The sequence below is a fragment of the Beta vulgaris genome, chromosome 8, assembly GCF_026745355.1.
Source record: "Beta vulgaris subsp. vulgaris cultivar EL10 chromosome 8, EL10.2, whole genome shotgun sequence".
Lineage (NCBI taxonomy): Eukaryota > Viridiplantae > Streptophyta > Magnoliopsida > Caryophyllales > Amaranthaceae > Beta > Beta vulgaris.
Window position 1 is genome coordinate 42,851,519 of NC_079209.1, and position 13,423 is coordinate 42,864,941.

The 13,423-nt window shown below is 37.9% G+C and overlaps 1 protein-coding gene across 1 annotated transcript; it reads right to left on the minus strand.

Moving 5' to 3' along the window:
- Nucleotides 1–425: 425 nt before the first annotated feature.
- On the minus strand, nucleotides 426–2,280 carry LOC125492755 (uncharacterized). Its single transcript, XM_048635470.2, has 3 exons — nucleotides 2,029–2,280; nucleotides 1,791–1,888; nucleotides 426–528 (listed from the first exon to the last, which is right to left on the minus strand). The coding sequence occupies exons 1-3, from the start codon at nucleotides 2,278–2,280 to the stop codon at nucleotides 426–428; spliced, it is 453 nt and encodes a 150-aa protein (XP_048491427.2).
- Nucleotides 2,281–13,423: the final 11,143 nt, after the last annotated feature.

Below are 13,423 nucleotides of genomic sequence, written 5' to 3' on the forward strand. Positions count from 1 at the left end.
GACTTAAGGTCCCAATCTTTAAGAGGTAGGCTTTACAACCTAATCCAAAGATGAACAACCCTCAAAACTTCATCTTGGAAATCAAAATCAGGTGTTCGAGCTTTATCACCAATTGAGGGCAGCATACAAGATCTCATTTATATCGTCAACAGATGCAAAATTAATAATGAAGTAACCCTTAACATGAAGAAAGATTTTAGGCTTAGCAACATGATTCTATTATTGCTCTATATATCGAGTTAAAGCTCCAATGGATGGAGTTTGACCCACAACATACAAGATAACAACATGTTACCAAGCTTCAGATAGTTTATCTACCTAGCCTGATCTAGTTTGGTAACTTTCTTACCCTCTTTTAGTAGTGGAGGAACAAATTTGAGGGCAGCTCCTTTAGCAATGAGGTATTTACCAACAGCAACATCAACCTATTTAGGTGGATACAACATCTCCAATCTCCTAGCAGTACCCACTTCAAGATTACTCTTGTCATTCTTAGCTCCGTTTTCTTCATTCTGCTTCCTCAAGTCTCTGTATTAACATTCACATGAGCCACATTTTCATCATGTTTGTGCTGAGGCCTCTCAGGGGTGTTGTTATGCGCTACCTCAGGAGTTGAAGTAGTGCTCACTGGGGGAGTTCTTATAGTCGTATTACAAGCTCTAGGGATTATTTTATGAGCTCTAAAAGCTTCATTAATGTCGTCAATTGCAGCTTAAACCGCAAGTGAGGTATGACCAAGAAGCTTTCTTTTGCGTTATTATTAAATTGCTTTGCGAATTCTCGGATTCTGTTTTTTATCGTTTAAGTTATATGTTTGGCTATCCTTCACTATCTCAATTTGAGGTAAAAGCTAGGGTTTTTTCCAGTGGCCCATCGGCGAGAGAGAATGGCTAGCTTAATCCCTAAGCAATCACCCTTTCACCATGGAGAGAAAACCCTATAACATTGTTATATACTTTCAATAAAATAAAATCAATCAAGTTAACTTTCTTAAAGGACCCTGTCAACATCTAAACTATTAATTCCAATATTACCGCCTAGTGATCAAAACTATCGAATGCCTTTAAGTTTGAGAGCTTTGTGAACTTTATGTGGGTCGATCAGATTGTTTAATCTATTCTGTAGTTTTTTCGTTCCTTTCTAGCTCAAATGATAAGCCCACAATCTTTGCAAAGATTTTTAAGACTTCAAGTTCAATTCTATCTAAATATATAGATAATCAGAAGATTTTCTTACTATATTTCACACACTCTAAATAAAGCAGCAAAATAAGAGTGATAATCATTTGAATTTGAGTTATGCGCGCTATAGACAAGACATAGCCATTTCCATATCAACATAAACATGTTGACCTGAATCCCTATATCAGAATGCTTTGCTTGCTTCTGTATAACTTGACACATCCATTTTCTATACCACATGACCATGTTGGTCAACAGGGTCGTCTTAAACATTTTAGAGGCCCTGTTCTAATCTTAAAAATTGGGCCCCTTATATTTAGAAAAATGAAATTTTCATAATAAAAAAATATGTATTAAAAAAATTATCAAAATACGGTTATATTCTTACAAATTGAATCCACGAAAACTTAAACTACTTTCTCTTTAGAACCCTGAAAGGCCAAATTATGTTTAGCAAGGAATTTCACTATTGAAATGATTATTTTCATAACATTCTTCCAGTGCTCTTTCTCTTTTTCAATTAGATTTTGAGCTGTTTTATCTATAGTTTCATTCTTATTTAGCCTCAAACGCAGCTCAAACCAAATAGCCATATTATTGACATGTTACATGTCTGTCTCGTGCTCTCTAAGTCTTCCACCAATATGTGCCCAATCACTAAAACCCTGGTTCGTCAATTGACCTCTACCAATCCCTCTTTTGAAAACCTTACAAGAAAAACAAAATACTTTATCAATCTCTTTTGAATAGACAAGTGAATCTCTATTGCATTTCTCCCCATTAGATAAAACTCTAGTGTATAAATTAAAGTAAATCGTCTAGAAAATTTATCTTTAGGACCTTTCACAATAGAAAGATCTCTTTTAGGACCTTTCATTACTAATACATCAATCATTTTAGAATCAAGGACATCCCAGTTTCTTGGATCAAATATATAAACCAAAGGTTCAAATGGGGTTGCTTGCTTTTCATTATCATTACTATTATCCTCCCAATCCTCATCACAGTCATTGTTAGAAACAACATTTTGATTATCCAAATTATCATTTTCAATAGGCATATCACCTCTATTTTTTGAGTCCACATTTTGATTCTCCATATCAACATTCTCGTTAGTAACCTCATTTTCAAGAACTTCATCATTTTCCTTCTCGATATTTTGATTATCAACATTAATATAAGGCTCTTTTATAATAAATTTATCAAGAGCTCCTTTTTGGGATTGAGTTAACTCCTCAAGCCTTTTTTTTTCTTACGTTTTTCATACCCAGATTCATACTTTCTAGTTTTAGGAGGCATAGGGAAAAAAACAATTAAGGTGTAAAACACACAATAAACAATCTAAGACGTAAATAAAAGTGAAAAAAAAGGAGCGAAACAACCTGACAATTAAGCAATAATACTCCAAATGTGATGAATATTCCCCAATTAATCAATTATTAACCAATAATTTCAACCTAAGAAATCAAAGAAAAAAACCTCATTAAAACATACACAACACCATTAATTCTTAAAATTATAAAATACCCTTTCTAGTAAACTATTCTGGCAAAAGATCAATGGGAGCAACAATGATCCAAGTAAGAGAAACAAAAGTCACAAAATAACATATCAGCATATATATCGAACATATTTAGATTAAGGCTAACAAAAACACCAACAACCAATCATAATAATTCTTAATATTTTGAGGACGCAAATGTTGACACTAGACTCAAATCTTAAATTACTCCTCTCCTTCCCCCTTCTCACATCAACAAAGTTCATTGAGCAGCACACAACATCCATAGAATTCAAAGAAAATTGAACCCAAATAGCTTCAGTCCATCACCATGCCGCAAAGCAAATACCAAGCTGCCATTATTATAATTGAAAGGAATGCAAACAACAATTAAATAGGAAGCAAAAACATCTGGAAAGGAAAAAACACAAGTCAAAGAAATAGGCATTCATGCACCATGAATCATTGAATTGCACAGAGAATTGGATACATCATAACATCACATGTAGCAAATGTAATTTAGATAAAGCAAAAAATAGAATTAAGCAAAAGAAAAAACAGAATCTCAGGTTACCTGGTAATTGGTATACGACACAATGGCACATCATGATTGATTGATTGGTCTTCTAAGCATGAGTTGCTGCAAAACCAAGTATATTCCAACCTGAATCATTTGTAACTACGAATTATACCATAGTGAATGTCTCTGGATCTGCAAGAGATAAAATTGGAAAATTAAAGACAAGAATCAAAGGCCACCATTAGCTTCCATGATTACAAGATATAATACTTTAGTAAAATTAGTCCGAAACACCCAATTTCCCGAAATCGTAGAAAAAATTCTTTCAATTTCTTTCTTCGTAAAGTATAGTGAATTGATGCATAAAAAAGAAAACTGAAATAAGTTGATATGTATTACAGAGTTACAGTCACCCAATTACCCAAATAATTAGATCTTCCAAATTAAAAAGCTACCATATTGCACAAGAGAAAATAGCAGTATACCTTTAAAATCGAATCTGGTTCCTTTTCTTCCCTAAATTTCCAGAAATAAAACCCCAAATTTCCAGAAATAAAAAAAAAAACAAAAAGTTGAAGATATGAATTTCAATTTCTTTTGGGTCAGAACTCTAATTGATAATTGATGAAAAAATAGAAATGAGTTAGAAATATATATAGAGGGAAAAAAATAAGCCGTTAATTGCAGATTGGATGGAGAAATCACAATTGATATTTTCATATTTTTCGCAACGGTTGATAAGGAATGAGTGAGAGAATTTTGGGAAGTTGTTAGGAGAAATTGAGAAATTAAAAATTTAGAAGATTTTTTCTGAAAATCGTAAAGAAAATAAGGGAAGTTAGAGAAGAACGTGGTTTGGTTGATATTAGCAGTTTGCACGCGATAGAAAGAAAGAAGACAGAGAATTAATTTATTTTTTTTAAAAAAAAGTTGGGCTGCAGAATTGGGCCCTCAAAATTTCAGGGCCCTGTGCTAATGGTCTGTTTACACAGGCCATTGGCCGGCCTTGTTGGTCAATATCGAGCTCGATTATTTTCCTTTATGACTCTAAGGTTGTTTAGTGTCTTAAAAAAAAAAAAAAAAATAAAAATAAAAAACCAAACCTCTCTAGCGGAGGCGATAGGGCAATGGCCCTGTCAAGCGAAGAGAACGATCTCCTCCAGAGATCCAATAAAAAATTCAAACGGCACATAGAAGCGGTAAATCATGATATGGAAATGGAAGCTCCACCAGTGGTGGGACTCGATAATCGCAAATCATATAGTCAGATGACCCAATCTTTTGGAAGAGTTGTGAACCCATTGTTTGAGAATAGTGAAATGGAAGAGGAATTCATATCTAATGATGATACTGAGCCAGAATCAGAGGGGGATGATGAGAATTGCCCTAATATTGTGTTATCCAAGGCCGATAAAAGACGCATCAGATATCCATGGAAGAATGCTATTATCATCAAGCTCTTTGACAAGAAAATGGGGTATGAAGTGCTAATGCGTCGTTTGCGATTTAAATGGCAACTAAAAGGAAATATAGCCCTAACTGATGTAGGACATGCGTTCTTTGTTATTCGTTTCACCAGTTTGGAGGACTATGAGTTTGTTATGACGCAAGGACCATGGATGATTGGGGATAGTTATTTGACAATTCGAAAGTGGATTCCTAATTTCGTCGCTGATGAGGCTCTTATGCGTCACTTGACTGCTTGGGTAAGGATCCCAAATCTTTATGTTGAGTATTTTGATAAATTAATCTTTCATAAGATTGGTAGTAAAATTGGTAAAGTTATCAAGATAGATAACCGAGGGCAGTATGTTAGGTTCTGTATTAAAGTGGACTTGGCCAAACCTTTACTGTCGAAATTCAAGCTTAATGGAAGAATATGGAAAATCCAGTATGAAGGACTCAAAATGATATGTTTCAAATGTGGGCACTTGGGTCACAAAGAGGATAAATGTGAATCTTTCCAGTCCAATGCTAACATGTCAGTTCAGCAGGATGAGGCTCGAAATCCAAACTGCATTGGTGGTAATGGCTCGGGGGTCAAACAAGTAGGACCAGAAGTTAGCAGTAAATATGGAGAATGGATGTTAGTGACCAGAGCAACCCGAAGGAGTAATTCCAAGTCGATTTCGAACATAAATAAGATTTCGGACAGAAATTGGGTTTCGGATGCAACAAGAGACCCGCCAAAGGGGAAGGCTATAGAGAAGACTACAAGTATTTATCGTCCGAAGATGCCCTCTGTAGTTCTGGAGGAAAAGGGTGAGGAATCACGCGGCTCTAGGTTCGAAGTTTTAGATTTGGAGGAAATGGACGTTGTTGGGGGCGAACGTACTGAGGAAAAAGTTCCAGGGGTAATCAATTCTGTGACTGATCCAATAGAGCCGAGGCAATTGAATATGGCTAGGGTGGATAACCCGGATTGTGATATGGGAACAAGTGAGGCGAAGACTCCTACTAAGGAAGGAACTAATCTTTTGGAAACAATATCGACTATTGTGGGCCAAGTTTGTTCGATAAAATCTTGTGAAGAAGACGTTAGAGCTATTTCTTTGGATAAGATCTCAATATTGCCCAAAGATAATAATTAAGAAAAGATTGAGATTCGTCATTCCATAAGGAACCCTAGGGAAGCTCATTCCAAAGCCCAAACTATTCGAGACCCTAAGTTTAAAAAAGGTTTTATGCGCAAACTTTCCTCTCATAGGGGAGTGGGCAAGGAGAACCAGCAGGTAGGTAGCCAAGTTTCTAACAAAGGTGTTCATGAGAGTGGGCATAACCCATTGCAAGAGTCAATTAATGGACCAATTCGTCAGGCCAACGACCCCACTTACGTTGGTGTCCACAATTCCCCCTGCGGTGGAGATGTTTGTGGAGCAACAGGCGGGCGGACCGTCCCTGATTGTGGCCCATCCGACGGCCAATCGAGTGCGATTGGAGATCAACTCCTTCATCCCTCCGGAGAACAGTGTGCCCTTCTTGATGATGACACTGGGTCTGCCATTCATAACAAACGGGCCAATGAGGGCATTGCGGGAGATGTTCCTCGAATCAATGCATAGAATTTCGTTGTTGGAATATGAGAGGTACCCAATTTTTCCAAGTTTTAATATGTCGATAAAAATATTGATTTGGAACGTTCAAGGAATAGGAAATAAGATCCCTACTGTGAAAGAGATTATTAGGATTAATCAACCTACTATGGTAGTGCTTGTTGAAACTCATTTGAGTGGGGAACAAGCTGATCGAGTATGTGATAGAATTGGTTTCTCCGGGAAGATGCGTGTTGACGCTCAAGGTTATTCTGGGGGAATATGGATGTTTTGGAAAGTGGAAGAAATTTCAGTAACATCGTATGGTTCGCATTCTCAACACTTAACTTTGGAAGTCAAAAAAGTGGGGGAGGATCCTTGGTTATTTTCTGCGGTTTATGCGAGCGGAATAGTAGCCTTCGAAGAGATTTATGGCGTGAGTTAGAAAATGTTAGACGCTCGTATGAGGGGCCTTGGCTGCTTGCGGGTGATTTTAACAAAACTATCTGTATGAGTGAAAGGAATGGGGTGGGAGGTTTAGAGATGCAGAGAAGGTGTCGAAATTTTGCAAATTGGATTGAGAAAATGAGTTGATTGATCTTGGGTGCTCAGGTCCAGCTCACACATGGTTTCGTGGCAATAGTGTGGATACTTTCAAGTCTGCCAGGCTTGATAGGGGGTTAGTGAATGATAGTTGGAGATTGAGATTCGAAGAAGGTAGGGTGCGGAACCTCCCAAAGGCTAGTTCAGACCATTGTCCAATTCTCATTAGTAATACTGGGTTTGCTCGTATTCCAGTATCGCTTAAACCCTTCCGCTTTCAGGCAGCATGGCTGCGCCATGATAAATTTAATGAGTTTGTTTCGAAGCACTGGGTTGAGTCAACACGAATTGTTCCTTTCTTGAAATCATTTGCTCAAAAAATTCAAAGATGGAATAAGGAGGAATTTTACAACATCTTCCGCAAGAAATCGGAGTTATGGGCTCGATTAGAGGGCGTTCAAAAAATTCTGGCGCAAGGACAACAACCGTATCTAACTAAGTTTGAAACGAAGCTCCGATGTGAAATGTAAGAGGTGCTTAATAATAAGGAAATGTTATGGTTTCAGAATTCGAGGGTCGATGCTATTTGTGATGGGGATAGGAATACCCGGTATTTCCACTTATCGACGATAATTCGAAGAAAGTGAAATAAAGTAGATGCTCTAATGGATGCGGATGGGAATTGGATTACTGATGGAGACCAAGTTAAGGCAATGGTTCGTAACTTTTGGAAGGAGCTCTTCCAAGAGGAGCCTAATGTTGGTGGTGCTAGCGTCCCGATACTCAGAGATTATTTCCCGGAGATATCGACGGAAGAGAGAGAAAAATTAGCTCGTCCCTTTAGCTCCTGTGAGGTCCTAGCTACGCTAAAGGACATGAAACCTTACAAGGCCCCTGGCCCTGATGGGTTCCAATCGGTGTTTTATCAAAAGTTTTGGAACCTGGTTTTGACCGAATGTTACAAGATTAGTGGAAGATGTATTGACTAGTCGTAAATTCCCAGAAGGATTAAACGATGCTTTTTTGGTTTTAATTCCAAAGACGGAAGTCCCGAGCAGACCAAATCAATTCCGTCCTATTGGGTTGTGCAATATTGTTTATAAGTTGGTAACAAAAGTAATTGTTAACCACCTGAAACCAATTCTTCCCGATCTTATTTCCCCAACCCAATGTAGCTTTGTTCCGAAGCGTCAGATAACAGATAATGTGATTATTGTTCAAGAGGTGTTGCATTCTATGCGTGGCAAACAAGGAAAGAGGGGCTCTATGATAGTTAAAATAGATTTTGAAAAAGCAAATGATAGATTACATTGGAGTTTTATTAGAGAGTCCCTTTTTGAGCTTAGGTTGCCGCAAGTTATGGTGGACGTAGTTATGAGATGCATTGAATCGGTTCAACTGAGTATTTTGTGGAATGGTGAGCCCATGGAAGCCTTTTGACCTACTCGAGGAATAAGGCAAGGAGATCCATTATCTCCCTACTTTTATGTCATTTGTATGGAGAGGTTAGCTCATATTATTGACAGAGAAGTTAGGCTTGGCTCGTGGAAACCGGTTCGGGCTAGTAGAAATGGTCTTGCGCTTTCTAGTCTAGCGTTTGCGGACGATTTAATTTTATTTTGTGAAGCTTCTATGGACCAGGTGGAGGTATTACAAAAGTGTCTTCCGAGTTTTGTGCGAGGCCTCAGGGAGCAAGGTCAATACAGATAAGTCCAAAATATTTTTTTCTCCGAATACCAAGTTGGATGTTCAAGATGAGATAAGCAGGAAGTTGGGGATGGATATTACTACGGACTTAGGAAAGTATTTGGGAGTTCCGACAATTCATGAGCGAACAACAAAGAGAGAGTACCAATATCTTATTGAGAAGATTAATGGAAAATTTACTGGGTGGAAGACGAAAACCTTATCAATGGCAGGCAGAGCAACTTTGATTCAATCTACGCTTAATGCTATCCCTTACTATACTATGCAGTACACTAAACTCCCGCGCTCCACTTGTGATGACATTGATAGGCGCAATAAAAGTTTTTTGTGGGGTGAGTTGGAAGGAGAGAAGAAGGTGCACTTGGTATCTTGGGAGTCGGTTAATAAATCAAAGTGTGAATGAGGCCTTGGAATAAAGTCTATTAGGGTGGAGATTATTAGCGGAACCAATGTCCTTGTGGTCTCGGGTGCTCAGAGCCAAATACTATGACAATAGATGTGACATGGATATGTTTCAAGTGCGGAGAAATGCTTCTAATGCATGGCGGGGAATTATTAGCAATGTAGATGTTGTTCGCAAAGGAATAAATATGGCGGCGGGGAATGGAGCAAGAACGTTTTTCTGGCACCACAAGTGGGCTTGTAACAGACCGCTTATTGAGCTTGCTATTGTGGAACCCCCTTTGCATCTCCAGGATGTCACGGTTAAAGAGATGTGGGACCCCCAAGTGGGATGGATGGTGGACCAGTTTGCGAACTATTTGTCTGCTGAACTGCTTCAGAAAATAGCAGCATTTGATTTAATTGAAGATTAAGAGGCTATTGATGAAGTTTTCTGGAATGGGTCACCTTCCGGGGATTTACGCTTGGGTCCGCAATGAAATTGGTCCAGATGAAGGTAGACGAAGTGATTCAAGTGGATGGGACCTGGAAAGTGATTTGGAAATTACAGGTGCCGCAACGAATGCGTTTCTTTATGTGGTTAAGCTATCAAGATCGGATCATGTCAAATGGTAATCACTTCATTCCCCATTTAACGGATGACCCTAGATGCTTCACTTGTGGTGAGGTTGAAGAGAGTACATTGCATATTCTTCGAGATTGTCCGGTGGCGAGAATTCTTTGGCATCAACTTGGGGTTCGAACTGATGATACTAAGTGGTGGGGAACGTTAAAAAATTGGCTGGCACATAATCTCAGTGGGGTTTCGGTTGTGGATGGGGAGGTGGGGAGTAGGATATTCACCATAACATGTTGGTGGTTGTGGAAATGGAGGAATAAAATAAGTTTCAATCCGTCTCCTAAAATTCTGGTGGATCAACTTAGCTTTATTTTTGCAAGGTTCAAACAAATTGAGGTCGCAATGATGCGACAGGAAGACCCGCAAGCTACTCAACGTGCTACAAGGGTGGAATCGTATATTCGCAGGCGACACCCTAGGGTGGGTTGGGTCAAACTGAATACAGACGGTGCAGCAAAAGGTAATCCGGGGCCAGCAGGAGCGGGTGGGCTAATTCGGGGCCATCGTGGAGAGTTGTTTGAGGCGTTTGTAGTTAATTGCGGAGTTTGTTCTTGTACTAGAGCAGAGTTGATTGCGGTGTTACGAGGGTTGTCGATGGCTTGGAATGGTGGACACCGGAAAGTCCATGTGGAGGTTGACTCGGAGGTGGTTGCTCATCTGCTTGAAGGAGATCCTCCTTCTCGCTCTCCTTTTATTCATCTTATCAGAAAATGTGTGGCTTTTATCAACCAGAAGAAGTGGGAGGTAAAGGTCACTCATTGTTATCGTGAAGCTAACAGGGCTGCTGATTGGCTCGCGAATTTTGGTGTGGATTTGCATCAAAAGTTTGTGCTGTTAGAGGCGGTCCCGAAGGATCTTCATGCTGTTTTATTGGTGGATATAGGGGGAGTGGCATGGCCAAGATGGGTTCCTTAAGGTCGAGAGGGGAGCCCACAGGGTGGTGTCCGGTAGTTGGTGGGATTAGCTATGTGTTTTCGTTTTTGTTTTAGTGTCGTTGCTTTCGGTTGTTGTTTTGTTAGTTCGTTTTCTCTTCTTTTGTTAGTCTTAGCTTTGTTTTATTTAGCCTAGTGCTGTATGGGGTTGCTCCCTCTTTATTCACCAAAAAAAAAAAAGGAAGAATGAAAATAAAACTACGGATGCAATAGTTAAGTAAACTTGTAATTGGGAAGACCTTTTTTTTTAGTTAGGCTACTTCCAATTATACTTGATTATTGCCATGTACTCCTACTATCGGACTGTAATAGGCTCATTGGCCATAAATATTTAACTTAATGCTATTCTCTAGTTCACCAAAAAAAAAGGGAACAACTATGTATATATGTTGTTATTTAAGTAGGAACAATATAAGAGGGGTGAGTTATGTTGTTGGGAACAATGCGGAATTTTCGTGGAATTTAGAGAACAACAAGAAAACCAAAGTAAAGATACAAGGGATTTAACAAGGAAAATCTTCATAGACCTTATAAGAAGTAAAAACCTCGACCCAAGGGATTTTAAACAAAACTCTTTCAATATGTCAACAATCCAGTACAACTTATTTCTCTAGAGTTCCTTCTCTCATTCCACTAGGAACATTAATCTCACAATAGTCCCTCAATTGTTGATACTCTCTCTTTTAACTTCACTCAAAGTCCTCTCGTTAATACACAACTTCTCTCAAAATCCCAACCCTAAACTTTTACAATCAATGGATAAATACAAAGAAAAACTCATAACAAAACAAAAGGAACATTAATAAGTATCAGATTAGTCAATGGCACTGACACTATGAAAATGTTTGCTCTCTAAAACTTGTAGTCAGTGCTGCTTAGAATGATATATTAGTAAGTTATCTATAGATGAGTAAGTTCAAACGAGTAAACATAACTTATGTCTAAGTAACTCATTACTTATCTTTTTCCTAAAATAAAATAACTTCTTTTTAAAACCTAAAATTAGATTTTTTTTAAAAAAAAATTTAAATATCGTTGGATAAAATCATTTTTAACAAACTCAAGTAATATATATCATAATTCGGTCAATTAGAATAGAAATTATTTTCATAACAAGTTACTTGAGATAAATTATAAAATCGATAAAGATAAGATTTTATTTAACACAAAGATTAAAACGCTAAAATAAAATCTTTAACTTTTATCAAAACCAAAACATAAATTTAAACAATTGATTTTATTCTAAGCATGTTACTCCCTCCGTTTCCTAAAGATCTTCCCTCTTTCCGTTTAAGGGTGTTTCCAAAAAGATCTTCCCTTTTTTGCTTTATTCCTTATTTGGCAAAACAAATTTTCCTATTTACCCTCTCATGTCACTACATATGGTCCACCATTACATTATTAATTTAATTTTACTCCCTTTCTCTCTCCTACTTTAACCCCTTTTTATTTGTTTATTTATCTAACCCCTTTCTCTCTCTTACTTTACTCACACCATGCCCCACACAACTTGATTTTCCTTGGTATCTGTAGGAACAGTATGTAGGAAGATCTTTAGGAAACGGAGGGAGTACTTGACAGTGCCAACTAACTACTCTTATTCTAACATTATTGATTCCTTATATTAGAAACCGATGTGTTCCTAATTTTAGGAAGAACTCTTTATTCTAGCTTGTTGCTTGTTCCTTACAGATGTTCCTAATATCAACTGGTGACTTTTGGAACTCCACTTTCGTAATACACCTAGGTGTGCAGGAGCCTATCAGTAGATATTTTCCTCTTTGGGCCCTAGCCTCCAAGAATTTGTTTTGATGCAGAATCGAAGTCCTACCCAAAAGGCCTCTACTAGGTTGAGGTGTCCACCTCTTAATAAAGAAGCTTTTAATTTGTTCTTCTCAAGTTCTGATGTGGATGGTATTAGGGTCGTGACCTATTCCGGGCCTACGGGGACGCATGCTCTTTAAAGGAGGGGAGAAGGTGCCTAACATCTAGGTTGTCCCACATCGAAAATTGAGGAGAACAAATAGAGGCCTTTTAAATAGAACTTCGGTTTTGAACCAAAATGAATCCTATGGGCTAGGGCCCAAAGAGGACAATATGTACTAGTCAGCTCTAGTATACTTAGGGGTGTTATAGATGATGTCCCAGCCAGGGCCCATTCCGGTGTTTTGTAATGCCTACGGGGACGCATGCTCTTCAAAGGAGGGGAGAAGGTGCCCAATATCTTGGCTATCCCACATCAGAAGTTTAGCATAATAAAGCCTTCTTTATTAAGAGGTGGACACCTCAACTTAGTAGAGGCCTTTTGGGTAGAACTTCGGTTTTGCACCAAAGCAAATCCTTGCGGGCTAAATAGGACAATATCTACTAGTGGGCTCCTGGACACCGTACCTAGGGGTGTTACAGCTTCATCAAGTCTTTTGAAGTCTAGTACTCCTTGAACCCTCATTGTCCTTGACAAACCTGTTTCACTATATTAAACACTTGTAGAATATTATTCCAAATAAATTTGTCATTCTTATATGTCATCTTTAAAACGAAGGGTCGCCAATTTCCCTTTTTCGAGGATGACAACAAAGGCAAACTTTAAAGAAAAATAAAAATTAAGAGTATATGATTAATCAAACCATCTTCAATTGTTACCAAAACAAATATAAAGAGAAAGACATAATCCATAAAGAATGATCAGAAGTAATTTGCCTTATATATTTTCCCTCTTTGTCATCTTCAAAAAGATACTTCAGATGCAGTTAGAAGTCAAAGTAGGAATACAATCACAATATCAAAGTGTGGGAAATTTTGGTTAGCAAGAGTAGGGAATGAAATTGCTCAAACTACAATCTTATAATATGATCCATCTAAATGCGATTTAGGAAAGAGAAATACAAGTTAAGGAAAAAGAGAAAGAAAAGATACAAAAAAAAAAAAAAAAACATAAAAAGAGAAATCATAAGGAGATGATCAAGAGGGAACAGAAAGAAATATT

Coding starts and splice junctions, on each gene's coding strand:
- LOC125492755 (XM_048635470.2), bottom strand. CDS start 2,280: ATGGAGAATCAAAATGTGGACTCAAAAAATAGAGGTGATATGCCTATT. Junction 1,889..2,028: donor CTAAAAGAGATCTTTCTATT/GTGAAAGGTCCT, acceptor TTTTCTTGTAAG/GTTTTCAAAAGAGGGATTGG. Junction 529..1,790: donor AGAGAGCACGAGACAGACAT/GTAACATGTCAA, acceptor ATGTTAATACAG/AGACTTGAGGAAGCAGAATG.